The following is a 17,084-nucleotide window of genomic DNA, read 5'->3' as shown; positions in this document are numbered from 1 at the left end:
TCACCTAATCTGACAACCTGCAGCCAAAGAGTTGACCTGAAGGACCAACAAACAGGACATGGAGCACAAGCCCTTCCCTGATGTTGCCTCTAATTGGCCGCTAAGGGAACAATCTAGCCAATATACAATGTTAAAATACTGGGCTACGGGATTCTGGCATGCTAATACAGTACGTACAATCACTGAAGAGCCCATTGAAACAAGACACACAGCTTCATGCAGTCAAGTACTTTTCTACCATGTGCATTACAAAAAGTGAAGCTGGGTAAGACGGGCGTTCTATAACCACACTGCCGAAACAGATACAGCCTACTTCATCCGGTTTCCCCTTGCTTCATTCTTTTGGGAAGTGGGGAAATAAGCTGTGAGTTACCTTGTGGAGCTCAGCCTCTACTCCAGGAACGATCATGATAATCGAGACCAAGGTGCCCAGGAATAGGAACAAGGTGAAACACAGGCGAGTGATGGTGGAGTTCTTTGTAGAAGGGCAGCAGCCGCACAAAAGGCAAGGAGCCGAGCCGCAGAGACATGATACCTGGCGTGGAAAGAACAAAGGTGAGCATCCTTTGGGAGCTCATGGGAGGATACTACAGAAATAACCAGCCAATGTTTTGCTCAGTTTCTACCCCTCACACAGACAACAATCCCATGTCTGTCTTTTACACCAAAGGATCTAGAAAATAATCCAACATCACTCCACTTGGTAACAATAAAAAGTTTAGACCCATCCAAGTCAAAATAGCTCTGCAAAACAATCCACGCAGGATTCCAGCTATTGAGTTTTATGTAAAATAGTTTATGATGCTCCTACCCTACTTCGCAGCTTCTATGCGTAAGCCAACGCACAAGTTATAACACATAATAAAGAACTGACAGCATTTGTATAACAATTAAAACAGGAACTGACTACAAAGCATCAGCATCATGTATCAACCCAGCATTGGTACAAGCAGCAGGACACAAGATCAACTGAACTACAGACAAAAAAACACCGCTGTCACCAAAAAAATGGGAAATGAACGCATCTTCACCAAGCATATCTGAAATTCAAAACAAAAAGGGACCAGGGCCGATTCCAGATGACTAACCTTAAGGCGCTTCATGCCGTCCTCTTCCGGATCGCGACGGGGAAAATGCGAAAAATTGCGTTTCCTCGCGCGAGTTTTGCGCGATGATGTGCAAAACTCGCGCGAGGAAACGCAATGTTTCGCGATTTCGGTTTCGTTTTCTCAGGATTTCGGTTTCGTTTTCTCAGCCATGCCGGACGCTCCTCTTGGCTGGTCCGGGAGGAAACGACCGGGCACCCTGACCGGGCGGCTGATCTGCAAGGATTAGCCCCCAGGACTCCCAGGGAGGGAGCCAGGGTCCGGGACGCTGCGGGAAGAACTCCCCGAAATCAATGCGGGGGGGGGAATTGCCCGTTTGTCCCTATGGAGGCCGGCAGACGTGCGCGGCGCCTCGAGTGCCGCCGGGCAACGAGAAACGGCAAATAAAAGAAACGGGCGGAAGCCTGTAAACAAGCGAATCCCTTCTGTTCTACAAGCGTTCGTGAAGGAGAGGTTGATCTGAAGAAGACTCGCTCTTCCCCTTCGGTGAGTTCCAGAATTTTGTTGGCGCCCCCCCCCCCCCAAATGGCAGCAAAGAAGCAAAGTCCCGCTCTCGGTAAGTCAATCTCGGCTACCTTGAAGGGAGAGTCGCTCGAAGAGTTGGTGCGCAGGGCGGTGGTGGAAGCTATAAAACCCTTTGTTGACAAGCTGAACGAAACTGATCAAAGGGTGGGCTTAATTGAGAGCGAAGTGAAAACCATTAAGGAAGTAGCGGGGGGGGCAGAGAAGTCTGCTCTGGAAAGTGCGTCACTTGTGAAGGCTACAAAAAAGGAGCTGAAGTTGGTTGAGAACCAGCTGATCGGGCTACAGATGGAACGAACGCAGACAATTTTGCGTCTCCAAAACGTGAAAGAGGAGGAAAATGAGGATCTGTGGGATGCGGTCGCGGAAATATTGGCGATACCCGCGAGGACGACTAAAGAAGAGGTTAAAAGCGCCATTTTGGAGGTCCGTCGGGCTTCTTCAAAATATGCAACAAAGCGACAGTTGCCTCGTGAGATCATTATTAATTTTTCATTTAAAAAGATTCGGGACACCATCCTATATAACTCATACAATGCGGATTTGGACTTTATGGGTTTGAAAGTCAAGATTTTGAAGGACGTTCCATTTCTAGTCCGGAAAAGACGTTTTAAGTATAAAAAGTTTGCAGCTCTTCTGAGGGACCATGGAATAAAGTACAAATGGTTATTCCCGGAAGGAATATGGTTTAGATATAAAGATCAGGCCTATAAGATACTATCAGAAGATCAACTAAAGGATTTTGAGGATAAAAATCCGGAATTCTGCTGCACCGAGAACGAAGAAAAGGAGAAGCCTGAGGGGGGGGGGAGAGCACCACAACAGCGGTTGCACAGAGAGAATTGCGTCCGGGACCTAGAAGGGGGAGGAAAGTTTAATCAGAATTTGAAATGCTTATTCTCTGTATGATTAACCACTCCATCATTATCTTATGGAGCTATTTTTGTATTATGACAGTATGAAGGGAAAACATTGAAGTGTAGTGTTTAGTGTTTAGTGTTTGTAGGTTATCCCCCCCCCTTTTTCTTTTTCCTTCCCTTTTGTCCCTTTCCTTTTCCTTTTCCTTGTGATAGTCTTGTGCAGTGTTGTGTAGTGTTTTGTAGTTTGAAAAATAAAAAATTTATTAAAAAAAAAAAAAGGAAACGCAATGTTTCGCATTTTCCCCGTCGTGATCCGGAAGAGGACGGCATGAAGCGCCTTAAGGTTAGTCATCTGGAATTGGACCAGGTGTAGATACAGGGAGCAGATAAGCCACCACTACGGAAGAAACCTGTCTCCAGTACAGATGCTGAAACACCCACCGATTCAGCTCACGTTCTGTTCACTGGTTGCAAACAGGGAACCGTTTTTGTTTGTTCGTCATTTGGCTTTTTGCAACCAATTTGAGTCCATTTGCCAGGTTACTTTTCTTTTATTCAAACAATACAGTGTGGCGCAATCGGTAGTGTTTTGCACATATGCGCTGTCCTGCAGCCTGGTAAGAGCCCAGCTTTCCTCTTTTACCCTTCTCTTACCACCCTGTCTCCACCACATGCCATATAAACAAATGTGAGTAAATCTGCTAATTAGTCATTATAAACACTCTTTAAAACGCCAGATGGTAAGATTTTCTTAAAGTCTACATTCTAGCGGTTATTTCATGCATGTGCATTTTTTTCCCACAGCTATACGAGAAGTATAGTTCCCCTACCACAACATATGGTTACCAGTTCTGATCATCCATTACCTTGATGGACAATGGATTTCACCTACTGGGCAGACGCAGAAGAATCAACAAGGCAGGAAACAAAACTCCACAACCACAATTTCTGTGTAGCTGTTTGACTCTGATGAGAGTGAATCAAACAGATTTACAGATCAGCTCATGAGCTATTGCAACACCAAGCATGGCATGTTTGCCTGCCAAACCCATTGGTGGCAAAATTCACAGCATCTCTAGTTTTTGGTAGCCCTATACTTTACCTCCAAAAAAGAATGTGCAAAGTTACTAAGGAAGAGCGTAACAGCCAGGTAGGTCCACATGGGAGAAGGCCTGTTTGAGATGCCCTATTCCCACACCATTGATATCCATGGCTTTTTTTCAGCTGGAATGCGGTGGAACAGAATTCTGGAACCTCTTGAAAATGGTCACATGGCTGGTGGCCCCGCCCCCTAATCTCCAGACAGAGGGGAGTTTAGATTGCCCTTCATGCCGCTGGCCACCAGCCATGTGACCATTTTCGCCGAAGGCAATTTAAACTTTTAAAAACTCCCCTCTTGTTCCAGCTGACCCAAAGTGACGTCATTGGCCCGGGGAGCATGCGTGCACTTTGCACGTGCACACATGGTATCAGAGGCACCACCTCCCGCCAAGAGTTGCCCCCTGTGCTGGCAACCCACTGAGTTCCACCACCTCTTTTCCCAGAAAAAAAGCCCTGTTTATATCCTACCCTTCAGTTCAGAGAACTCCTAAAGGCAGTTTAATGGAGACTAACATCTTCCATTAAAAATAACCTCCAATAATTAATAATAAGAATCCATCCAATAAGCAAGATCAGAGCATCAGCAAGGAAGCGGGTCTGCTTAAAGTTTGAGAAACAAGACATGTCTTTACCTGGTACCTTGGCTCCAATAAAGAAGGTGCCAAGAGTGTGTCTTTAGGGAGGGAGGTCCTCTGGGTGGGGTGCCACCATAGAAAAGGAAAGCCCTGGTTCTGGTGGTAATCTACCCAGGAAGGAAACACTCAGAGAAAACACTCAAGAGAGGTTCAAATGGGAGGGGCTCAGGTACAGAAACCCTAAAAAGCTAGGAGTTCTTGGAATTTTTTGCTTTTGTTTTTAAAAAGCTATTGCATTTCATGCCCACAGACAACTTCTTAAAGATATGATCAAAATATATGCTAGAGATTTTTTTCCCCCCAAATACGGACCTCATGAAGAACTGTTGTGAGTGCAAGCTGATCTAGGAAAGTGAAGAATGGCTGAAGTGTTGCACGCAAATGCACACAGATCTTGCCCACTCCAAGTGAAGCATTTCATTCCGAGATGCCTCAGAGAAACACCGCTGCATATTCTCAAGAGGAAAAGTAAGCCACCATATTTCAGAGCATTTTTCCAAAGTGGTTCAAAGCATTTCCTATCCATTATCTCAGGCCTAACGTATGTGTGCACCAGACGGGAGAGAAAGCTTTGGCTGGGCTTCAGACTACAGATTCGCAATCCACCCACGGTCAAAAGCCTTTCTTCTCTGTAGAGAGCCAACATGCCAAGCAGCAGCAGTGAAACATACACACAACTCCCTCTCAACACCCAAAATGGGTCAAGATAAAACAATACCGCTTGATTCTGCTGCAAGTGTAAAACTGGGCCTCTGTCAACAATCCCGTAACTTAAGAACGGCCAGTGCGCAAGAAGTTACCTTATACCAAGGCAGATCCTTTGTGTATCAAGGTCACTACTATCTGACTACTGTCTACTCCAGGGGTTCCCAACGGGGTGCCCGTGGGCACAATGGTACCCACTGAACCTTTTCTGGTGCCTGCTGAGTGTTTTTAGAAAGTGGGTGGGACCGGGGGGGGGGGCTTTTGCAAAGCATGGCTTCTGATTGGCCATAGGAGTATTGATCGTCTGTGCAGATTTTTCAAAACATTGCTTTGACAGACGGTGCTTCCACAGCACAAGGATCTTCACTGTAGGACTAGAGGTAAGCTGTAGCAGCCATTTAGTGGCCGGCTCCATCTCCTGCAGCAGCCATTTTACGGCAGCCATTTTGTTGCTGCACGCACCACGCCGTTAGAATTCCAGATGTGCCTGCAGGCTCAAAAGGTTGGGGTCCCCTGGTCTACTCTGACTGGCAGAAGCTCTCCAGGTCTTCTGCATTCACTATATTCGTCTTTTTTAAGGGGAGATGCCAAGGACGGAAGCCAAGACCTTCTGAATGCAAAACAGATGCTCAACCACCAAGCCACACCCTTACCTCAAGTATTATAATTATCACCCAGCTGACAGGTAGGGAAGCAAGGCAGGGGAGGTTAACTCAGTAAGCAAAGTGTGCCATTGAGTGACACAGCAGCTTGATGAAGTTCCACCTTTGTGGCTTAGTGGAAGGCCTCTGCTTTGCCTGTAGAAGGTCCCCAAGTTCAGTCTTCAGCCTCTCCTGTTATAAAGGACCAGGTATTACGTAATGTGAAGAACTCTACCTGAGATCCTGGACAGTCGCTGCCAATTGATGGCCTGATGGCCTGATTCAGTACAAGGCAGCTTCATGCGTGTGTGCTCATGGGGTTATCAAGACAGGAGATGAACAGAGGTGGTTTGCCATTGCCTTCTTCTGCAGAGGGCCAAACTACAAGTGATGAATGACACTTGAACGGCAAGTGTATCCCTCCCTGTTCACTTGCCCTCCACTTGCCCTCCACTTGATCCACTTGCTGTTTAAGTGTCATTCATCACTTGTAGCTTGGCCCAGAGTCTTCCTTGGCGGTCTTTCATCCACACACCGACTGCTTAACATCAGAGTTCTGATAAGATCAGGCCAGTCCGGGTTTTTAGGGGGTGAACTACATAACACGTTTCAAGGATACGTCCCTGGGTCAGGTCAACAACACGCAGTTTAAGAATTCTGTTCTTCCACAGAATTGGGACCGCTGCACCATATTTCCAGACTGGAATAACTCCCAGAAGCTCCAGTTTGCCCCACTGGAGAAAAGCGTGTCTAGCCCATCAGAACATGTTAAGTTCCCCAGGTGATACAAAATGCAGTTCCCTGGGAATGTCTCAGGTTGGGGAAAAGCCAAAGGAGAGGATGGATTCAGTCCCTTCTCCCTGTACACTATAGTTCCAATCCAAACTGGGTTTGTACATGCTTGGGAAGCAAGACACTTCTAGATCATACTTATTTTTATGTGTTTTTGAAACATTTAAATTTTGTAAAGAGCCTGCGATCAGAAACAAATATTCCTCTGTAAGGACATAAGGCAAGGAGTCACATAGGCACCTGATGATTGTGCAGTTGGGGTGCCACAAACATAAAAGGAGATAGCCTGTGGTAACCACCCACCTTAGCTCTGAAGGTGAGGGCACCCTGAACAACACCTTAACTAACAGGCAGATTTGTACGGAACAAATAGTCGTTCCGACACCCACACTAGGTATAGGGCAAAGCCAGCACTTTGTGTCATACCCCAAAACAGACTGGTAAGCAAAGCAGACCTTGAAACTCAAGACTGCTAGGTTATACAGACCTGGGAGAACTACATCCTGGGTGGTTTTCTTCCATGTCCAAAGTGATCCTATGGAATCCTAACTCAAGATCATCTTTTAGCCCTCCTGCTAAACTCCTGTTACCAGTCCAGCATTTATGCCCCACCTAATCCAGAGCAGTTTGACATTTCCAAACACGCTTGCCAGCCCACCGGTGCAAACCACATTTCCCTTCACTCAAGTTCTCACTTGTAGTTTAACTTGGAAAAAAAACCAAGAAGGACCATGCCCAGCTGTTTCCTACCTCTATATACTCAAATGCAATTCAGACAACACCTCGTCTCCTCCTAAGCCTTTTGAGACTGCCAGAGGTTGGTGGCAAGCACACATGAAGGCTGACAGGGAACATAAGAGAAGCCATGTTGCATCAGGCCAATGGCCCATCCAGTCCAACACTCTGTGTCACACAGTGGCCAAAAAACCAGGTGTCCTCAGGAGGGCTGCCAGTGGGGAAGGGACATTAGAAGCCCTCCCACTGATTGCCCCCCCGCCCAAACACCAAGAATACAGAGCATCACTACCCTAGACAGAGAGTTCCATCTATACCTTGTGGCTAATAGCCACTGATGGACCTCTGCTCCATATGTTTATCTAATCCCCCCTTGAAGCTGTCTATGCTTGAAGCTGCTGCCACCTCCTGATGCAGTGAATTCCGTGTGTTAATCACCCTTTGGGTGAAGAAGTACTTCCTTTTATCTGTACTAACTTGACTGCTCAGCAATTTCATTGAGTGCCCACGAGTTCTTGTATTGTGAGAAAGGGAGAAAAAGACTTCTTTCTCTACCTTCTCTATCCCATGCATAACCTTGTAAACCTCTATCATGTCACCCCTCAGTCGTCGTCTCTCCAAGCTAAAGAGCCCCAAGCGCTTTAACCTTTCTTCATAGGGGAAGTGTTCCATCCCTTTAATCATTCCAGTTGCCCTTTTCTGCACTTTTTTCAGTGCTATCTTTTTTGAGGTGTGGTGTGACCAGAATTGTACACAGTATTCCAAATGAGGCCGTACCATTGAGGGGAATTATGATACTAGCTGATTTGTTTTCAATTCCCTTCCTAATAATCCCCAGCACAGTGTTGGCCTTTTATTATAGAGGAGCTGAGCTGACCTATTACATTTACAACTCTACCCCTCTTCAAGAATACACTCCTAAACAACTCTGAAAACTGACGTTCGTTGCAGGGAAACCTGCCTGTTTAAGCATAAGGACACTGTTCATAAATCATAATATACAGTACTGCCATTTAATTTAAGTTATTTAAATGAATCTGCAGATTCAGAACAGCGTAAACCCGCCAATGCAGCCATACATATATAATTTACAAGGTCCAAAACTTATTATAGCTTTTTTTCCCTCTATGTTAAAGGGACTGTAATCAAAACTGGCATTTGCCTATATGGGCTGAGAATCCAACCCCCCATTTCGTTACATGCTTTATTTGAATAAAGGTTTTATCATCATATCCAATTCTGAACTGGTCCCAGAACTATGGACCCAAAAAATATAAACATATAGGCAAAGGAGGTTTTTCTACAAGCCTTAGAGAAGAGCTGTGTGACCTAAAGAGGGCTGGAAGACATGTAGAAAGATGCTGGCAGAAAACTCACTTTGAAACGGATGCTACAAAGCCCATTGGAAGGCCCAGGGCTCATTTCGAGGGGGAATGCACCGGAACGCAGTTCTGGCAGTTCCCCAGGTCACATGTCAGGTGGCCCCGCCCACCTGACTCTTGGCCATTTGGGGCCCATTTTGACCTGGATTGGGGCTGAAACAGCCCGGATAGGGCCTTTGACAGGTGCTGGATCACTCTCCTGCTCAGCAGCAGCTCAATTCTGACAATTTTGGGGCCCTTTTCAGACATTTTCAGCCCCTTTTTGCCATTTTGGGCCCAATTTTGGCCCTGAATGGCCAGGATTGGGTCCAAAACAGCCAGGATAGGTGATGCCATGGGGTGTGGCATATGCAAATCAGTTATGCTAATGACATACTTCTGGGGCTGTCAAGGGGCGTGGCATATGCTAATGAGTTATGCTGATAAGTTATGCTAATGAGTTCCTCCAGCTCTTTTTCTACGAAATGACCCCTGGGAAGGCCTATGAAACGGCGATGACAAGAGCAAAGAAACATTATTTCTCTGCACTCACTGCATCAGCTAGTTCATGATCATCTCAATTGTTCAAGGTACCTTGACATATTTTAACTCTTAAATCTGAACCTTAATAGTCTCAAGAACAGACAATTAGATATGCCTTTTGTAGAGTTTTTTTGCCAATAAAATAGCACAGATGCACTGTGAGCTGGATGCCAGCTATAATACAGGAGAGGTGAAGGAAACGCTTAATATACCATCTGGTTCACGTATGGACCACTTTGAGCCAATTACGACGACGGATATTGACCAGATCCTAGCATCCGTGCACTGGATCCTTACGTGTTAAAATCACATAAGGACCACATAAACGAACCTTTGAGGTCTATCATAAATCAGTCACCTACTCAGGACACCTTTCTTCAACCACTCAAACAGGCAGTTGTCCACCCACTAATTAAAGAATTAATTAAATCTGGTGCTTTGGATGAATTTCAGTCTGGATTCAGACGAGGCCATGGTACGAAGACTGCTCTGGTAGCTTTAACTGATCATCTCCACCTGAATATAGACAAAGGCCATGCTTCTTTGTGCTCCTCTTGGATCTATCTGCAACCTTCAATACAGTAGACCATGCCATCTTGTTGAGGTGTTTGAAGGCAGAAGTGGATATCAAGGAATGTGTCTTGGACGGGTTTAAATAATTTCTCATGGAGACCGGCTATCTCCAGAGCAGGAATTATCTTCGAGAGCTCCACAGGGAGAAATCTTATTCCTCACGTCATTCAACCTCTACATAAAGCTTTTAGGAGTACTCATTTGTAGCTATAGAACTGGCTGCCATCAATATGCAGATGAAAACCAGCTCTATATCTCAATATCCAAATCACCAGAGGATGCAGCAAAGATCTTGGGTCACTGCCTGATGGCTGGGGTCAAACAACTAAAAACAAACAAATTGAAACTGAACCCAGACAAGATGAAAGTGATGCTTGTAGGGAAGTCAGAGATCCTGAAGAATATTGTACTCCGCACTTTCTGACCCTTGCAGACTTAGTTAAGAGTCATGGGGCTATACTGGTAAAGTAAGTTAAGGCAGCTGCAAAAAAATACTTTCTACAAACTCAGCCTAGCCTAGAAGATGGCTCCTACCTCAACACAGCCAATCCATGCCATGATAATGTTGAGACTTGACTACTGTAGTGCACTGTACATTGGTCTCCCCTCTAATTAAACTCTGAGATTCCAGTTGGTGCAGAATGCTGCAGCTCAGCTATTATCAGGAGCTAGGAGGAGCATGACTATTACGCCCATTCTGCAGTCATTCCATGGGCTACTTATCAATTATTGTGCTCAATTCAAGGTATTGGCTATCACATACAAAGCACTTCACAGCCTTGGACCTTCACATCTATGACACCGCCTCTCTCCTTATGTTCTGCCACGGCAGCTTTGCTGATCTGAACAGGGCCTTCTGCAGGTGCCACCTTGCACATGGGCAAAATCAACAGCTCCCATACAGGTGCACTTTCTGTGGTGGCACTCACCTTATGGAATAGCCTACCTGAAGAGGTCGGGAGAGCTCCCACTCTCCCGGCTTTCTGCAAACAACGCAAAAGTGAATTATTCAAGAGGGCTTTTTACTCAGATAGGAGGGCTGTACTGTAAGGAAAGGGTCTCAAAGAGATGAATCCTTAAAGGGAGAGGGACTATAGACTTATTACTATAAGTATGATCCTACTGGATAGTTCCTATATAGTTTAATATGTCCGTCTTAAGAATAGCTTATGCTCTGTTTCAGCTCTCATACTGGATCCCTGTTGATTTTTAGTATTTCAAATGTGCATGTTTATACCTTATTACATAGCTTATTGACTGTACTGACTCACTGTGTAATCCTCCTCGAGTCTCAGTGAGAAAGACAGACTATAAAAAACATAAATAAAAGTTGGCAGAAAACCTAAAATAAATACATTGGGGAACAACCTTTGTAACTTTAAGCGATGAATGCCCACTTGGGAGGGGGATGAAAAAAGGAAATGAGATGTCCCCCATCGTGATTTTATGTTGCATAATGATCGCTGTGCTGTTTTAGTTGCAAAACCCTCCCATTCATGATTCACTGACCAGGGCCAAATAAGATTCATTGACATCTGGTCCACTGCACTTATCCAAGATCTTTAGTTTCCTTAATTCATTTTTTTAAAAAACACAATAGTATTATCGGCATCTCCTGTTTGGAAGAGTCCTTTCCATTAGCTGATGGGGCTTCCTTGCTAATGGATGAATTAGCACTGAAATCCATGTGACTAGCCCAGGAAGACATTCACAGCACACACCCTTCTACGCTGCTTTGTTTGGGTGTTGCAACACAGCTGATGGTTATAGAGGCTATACAAGTTTCTCTGCATTTCAAGATGACTCCTTTTTCCTATGTCATATATCCGCACAAAGGAAACAATGGTGAGCATTAAAGAGAAAGAATATTTTTTGCACATGTGAGCTTCCTAGAACTGGTAATCATTCAACCCAACACAGAGAGACACTTGGTCAAAAACATCCAAGACAAAGCAACATTTGGAGATGACCCTGTAACCAGATTTACTAGTATTTGGTCAGATGAGGGTGAATCATAAGAACGGTCATATGTCTGATGCATGGTTTACCTTCACTTCCTCTTCCTTCTCTAACTTCTGCCTGTTGTTTCATTTATGGGAGGAGGGTGGGAAGTTTTGCATTTTTATTTTATTTGGTAAAGAGAAAACCAATTACAAAAGATGACCACAACTTCAAGGAAGTCAGCCACGCAGTCTCAGGTTAATCCGGGATTCCTCAGACCCTTTCAAAGCACTGTTGTGACCAAACCAAGCCCACCAGATGTATTTTGTGTTCATCATTTCAGATCTGAAGCCACAAAAGCCAACTCTCACTAAACAGTAACTCACCACTCGCATGCAAACATTTGCACAGAACGCAACATGCTCCAAAGTACGCACAATGAGTCTCAACAAAGAAGACCAGTCTCATGCCATGTGATTTTTTTAGATCCTTCAGGGTTTTAACCAACCCGATTCCTTGCAACTGCTCCAGTTTGTGAACAATATCAAAGTTCTCCAAACATTTCCAGACTGTTACCTGGGTGAGTTTAATGAGGCTGAGCACAGGCGACCAACCCTGTCTAAATATTATATTAAATAATAAACTGTGGCTCCCAGCATAATCTCTCCCTCCTACTGCCAGTTTTACCTTTCAGGAAGTGGGTGGGCACAGAGGAATAGGCACATATGCTACATTGTTACCAGCCACAAATTTTTATTTCCGTTTTTTAAGAGAAAGGGATCGCATATTTATGACACTGGGGAATATTTTTTCCAGCTTTATAGGGCAGAAGAAACAATATACTGGTAAACGAGCCTTTGCTCCCAGAACTCCCCTTTGCAGGTTTATACAGAACCAAGTTAGACTTTCAGGTAGGCAGTCATGTTATCTTGCAATAGAACAACAGGATACGAGTCCAGTGGCACCCTGGAGACTAACAAGATTTTCAGGGTAGAAGCTTCAGAGAGCTTTGAGTCTCAAAAGCTTATACCCTGAACATTTGTGTTGGTCTTTAAGGTGCCATTGGACTCATATCCTAATACTTATAGGGTTTAGTATTTTCTTCCTTAGGCGCATTTGGGAAGAGCCAGAATTAAAGAAACCCGTTTAAATAGCTCGTAAAAATTGTTCATGGTCACCTTTCTTCTTCCTCTCTGTTTTTCTCACGGTTTCTTTTCCCCCCTTCCCTTAAAAAGCAATAGTCTGTATAGCCACAGGTTCAAGCGCCCAGTTCCGTTGTGGGCCCGGTCCAACAGTTGCAGATTGGCTAGGTCTTTGGAATATGCCCTTAACTTTTTTATTTTTAAAAAAATACCACCTGCTTTGTTCACTTTTCTTAACAAAAGGCGGTCATTTCCCCCAGAATTCAAAAGAAAATGCAAACAGGGTGGAAGGAGAGCCAGGGAACAGGTAAAGGTGAGAGATCGAAATAGCGCTTAACTTGAATAAGATACAATGACAGTGCAATCCAAAACTGAGTTAAACCAGTCTAAACCCGTTGATTGCAATGGGCTTCGACTGGAGTAACTCTGTTTAGGATTGCACCGTGGGTCTCTTCGAAGCGTTGAGAAAAGCGGACGGGGGCGAGAAGAGAGCAACCCCCCGAGCCCCACAAGCGCCCCCCAAGGCAGCCGACCAAGCCCCCTCTCCGCCTTCCGCCCCGGCACCTCTCCCCGTCCCTGGCGCCCCCCCGGCGGCCACTCACGCAGCTCAGCACCGAGCAGACTCCCAGGCACGCTCCCATGACGACGACGCCGAGACCTCCGGCGCCTCCTCCCAACTCCACCGGACTTCGGCAGAAATGAACCCCCAAACTTGGCCGCCCGCCTCGGTCGCTCCCGGGACTGGCTGCTTGCCGAAGCCGCTCGGGCGCGCTCGGCACCTTCCGCCTCCTCTCCCCCCCCCCCTTCGTTTCTTTCCGCCAATGCTCGAGGAGAGCGCTGGCCACGCCCACCCAGCCTAACCTGGGCGCGGCACACCTGGCCGGCCGGGAGGGAGGAGGCTGCAGGGAAGCGCGCAGGTGCGAAGGGGGCGGGGAAGGGCGGAGCTGGGGAAGGGGCCGTTAGCGGCCGGCCCCACCTGGGAGGGCCTGGTGACGTCATGGGGCTTGGGCTTGCAAGCGTTGCCAGCTCCAGGCTGGGAAATTCCTGGAGATTTGGGGGTGGAGCCTGGAGAGGGCAGGGCTTGTGGAGGGGAGGGACGTCAGTGGAGTATAGTGCTATAGAGTCGACATATCGTTGCCAATCTCCAGGTGGGGCCCGGGGATCTCCCAGAATTATAACGGATCTCCAGGCAACAGATATCAGCTTCCCTGGAGAAAATGGTTGATTTGGAGGGTGGACTGTATGGTATTATAACCTGCCCCTCCTCAGGTTCAATCGCCCAACTCCAGCTATTGTCCGACTGAGAGTTGGCAACTTAATTACTGGACCCAAATCTTGCTCATCCACTGCAGACCAGCATGTCTACTCACCTGAAATTCTTTTTTCCAGGGGAACTGATCTCTGTGGCTTGGTGATCAGGTTTAATTCCAGATCTCCAGCCAAAACCAGGAGATCAGGACCCACCTTGGAGGGCCTGGTGACATCATGGGGACTTGGCTTGCAAGGGAGGGGAGGGGAGGGGAGGGGAGGGGAGGGGATGGAAGGGAGGCATCTCTTGCACAAGGGCTGCATCTCTTCTGTTTGCAGCCCGCTATTTCGCAATGTGGGGCTCTTTCCATAGACTGGGAAAGCACCTGTTGTAATGTTTGTTGCTGGCCGTCTTGGGGACCCTATTTGGGTGGAAAAGCTCAGCATATAAATGTTTTAAATAAAACAAAGCAGGTATTCTTTTTAGTTACTGGGGCTAACCGGATCTCATCAGATACTGGAAACTAACAGGGTCACCCCTGGTTAGTACTTGGATGGGAGCGCACAGCCTAGTGTCATTATGCAAAGGCAGGCAAAGGCAAACCACCGCTGAACGTGTCTTGCCTTGAAAACCCCAGCAGGGGTCGCCATAAGTCAGCTCTGACCGGCTGGCAATTTACATACACGCATCTTCCATAGAGGCCAAATAACCTGCTTGTCTGCGCTCATCTGGGCTTGGGTGTTAAATAGGGTTAGCCAAAGTCAGTATCTGAAGTCCAGGAACCACCAAGGAAGTCCAGAGTCACTACGCAGAGGAAGGCAATGACAAATTGCTGTTCTCTTGCCTTGAACGCCCCGTGGCTGGGATTGCTGTGAGTCAGATGCCATTTGGCTCACATTCATTTTCATACTTTCTGATTGGGCAAAAAGGCAGCACACAAATGTAAATAATCTTATTGTTTCTAAATGTGCATGAATATGTATGTGCATTCTATGTGTGTAAGTCAGCTGTGACTTGACAGCACTTTCCACCAGCAGCCCTGTTCACAAATTACAATGAACACGTGTGTATGGGGTAGCTTGATAAATTCCTGGACATTTGGGAACAGTGACTGGGGAGGGTGCTCTTCGGGGAGCGAGCTCAGTTAAGGATGCAAAACCTCACTTGGAAGGTGCTATTTCTTTCCAGGGCTGATCACGATAGGCTTGCGGTGATACGTAAATCTGACTCCACACTCCACCTTGAGACAGGTAACCCTAGTACAGGGTACACTTGCTTTTGCTTTATATGCATGTTTGTGTTACATTTGTGTGATATAAACCCCATATTTATCTAAGTACTGGTCCCTGCTGTCATTTGTAGAGTGAGTGTGCATTGGCTTTCTTACAGATGTACATGCAGAATGTGTGTTCACAGTAACTTGTTTCAGGTGGGTAGCAGTGTTGCGGTGCAATAGAAGAACAAGATACGAGTCCAGTAGAACCTTAAAGATGACGAGATTTCCAGGGTATGAGCTTTTAAGAGTCACGTCTCCCTTCCTTTGACTCTCAAAAGCTCATACTCTGGAAATCTTGTTGGTCTCTAAGGTGCTACTGGACCCGAACTTGTGAAGAGGACGATTATGTACAGAGCTGTGTGTATGTACACTTGTGTATATCTGTGTGCAGTCAAGTCGCAGTCAACTTACGGAGACCTCAGCAAGTGGCATTTACGGCAAATGAGAAGCAGAGGTGGTTTGCCAGTGCCTTCCTTGGTAGTCGCCCATCCAAGGACCAACCCTGCTTAGCTTCCAAGATCTTGACGAGGTCGGGCTATAATGTGCTGCCTTCCCACCTATATGTACACTTACACACAAGTAAAAAATAAAAATGCATAAGATATGTGACTGGCAGCCTTAAAAAGAACAAGCGCTTTTCCAGTTGGGGGTTGTGGAAGCTCTCTTGTGGTGCAAAAAACCTGGATACACAATGAAAAAGTGTGCAGGGCAGGGTAGCAGACTTTGTTCAAGAGGAATCCGTTCTGCTGCTTCCTCGGTCTTGCAGCCAAGTTCCCATGATGTCACTGGCCGCTCGAGGCTGGGGAATCAGTTAACTGCATTTTATCCCTTGCCAGACAACTGTGATTTCCCTCCAGGGACTGCATCCACACATGCTTAGATTTTGTGCCATCCTTAAACTAAAGCAATAATTTGCATTTGGACTTTCTTCTGTGGACAAGAAGCGCAGTGACAGGGAAATCCTAAGCAGAGGTACGCCAGTCTGAGCCAACTGAAATCAGTGGGATCAGATTGGAGTAACTCTGCTTAGGATTTCACTGAAAGGAAACAACTCTGTGTTTCTGTGGTTTAGGTAAACTTGTACGACTAAGAGAAGGAAATAATCCAAATAATCCAATTGACTAGCAAGGCTAGTCATTTGCCCCCAAAATTTACTACAACGCATTTATTACAGCAATTTATTAAAACAAATTTATTATAACAGTTGAAAACCATAAAAACAATTAAAACAGCAATAAATATTATATGTTAAAACTAAAAACATAAATAGAAGTCTAGTGGCACTTTAAAGGCTAACTTTATTCCAGCATTGGGTTCCGTGGACTGGAGTCCCCTTCATCAGATGCATGTTGCTCGTCCTCATTCGGCAGACATCTATACCAGAGGTTATGAAAAGAAACGAACAGGAAAGTTGGTGGGTCATGAAATAGAGGAACTACATTTGTTATTGTTGTTGCTTATTGTTGGCCTTTCTCACTGAGGCCCAAGGCAGATTGTATGTGTATGCGCCGTCAAGTTGCTGCCAACTTATGCTGACCCTAGCAAGGGGCTTTCAAGGCAGGTGAGAAGCAGAGATGGGTTGCCATTGCCTTCCTCTGCAGCATCTTCCTTGGTGGTTGCCCATCCAAGGACCAACCCTGCTTAGCTTCCCAGATCTGACAAGAATGGGCTATGCCATGCCACCTTCCCTCCCCGATTAGGCAAACAGTTTACTTACTGCTGTTTTTTACACTTTCATAGCGCAGTCACTTTAACTGCGAATTGACAAAACGTAACCGTTACATCTTTGATCAAGCCATACCTGAAGAAGACGTTTCCATCGAAACGTGGTTCATAACTAGGAGCACGTTGATTATGCGTTATAGTGGATTGGACTGAATATAAGAATTTATATTTGATGAG

At 45.9% G+C, this 17,084-nt stretch overlaps 1 protein-coding gene across 1 annotated transcript in view; it reads right to left on the bottom strand.

Annotated features, from left to right (window-relative positions):
• SERINC2 (serine incorporator 2) overlaps positions 1–13,390 on the bottom strand; it is a 35,711-nt gene extending 22,321 nt beyond the window's left edge. The window contains exons 1-2 of the mRNA XM_054999385.1: positions 13,260–13,390; positions 374–535 (exon numbers count right to left, since the gene is read on the bottom strand). Of these exons, the coding sequence (XP_054855360.1) occupies positions 374–535; positions 13,260–13,298 (201 nt within the window). The 5' untranslated portion in view covers positions 13,299–13,390. The remainder of the gene's footprint in view (positions 1–373; positions 536–13,259) is intronic.
• Positions 13,391–17,084: the final 3,694 nt, after the last annotated feature.

The sequence above is a fragment of the Eublepharis macularius genome, chromosome 15, assembly GCF_028583425.1.
Source record: "Eublepharis macularius isolate TG4126 chromosome 15, MPM_Emac_v1.0, whole genome shotgun sequence".
NCBI classification, from domain to species: Eukaryota; Metazoa; Chordata; class Lepidosauria; order Squamata; family Eublepharidae; genus Eublepharis; species Eublepharis macularius.
This window is presented reverse-complemented; position numbering and strand designations above follow the sequence as displayed.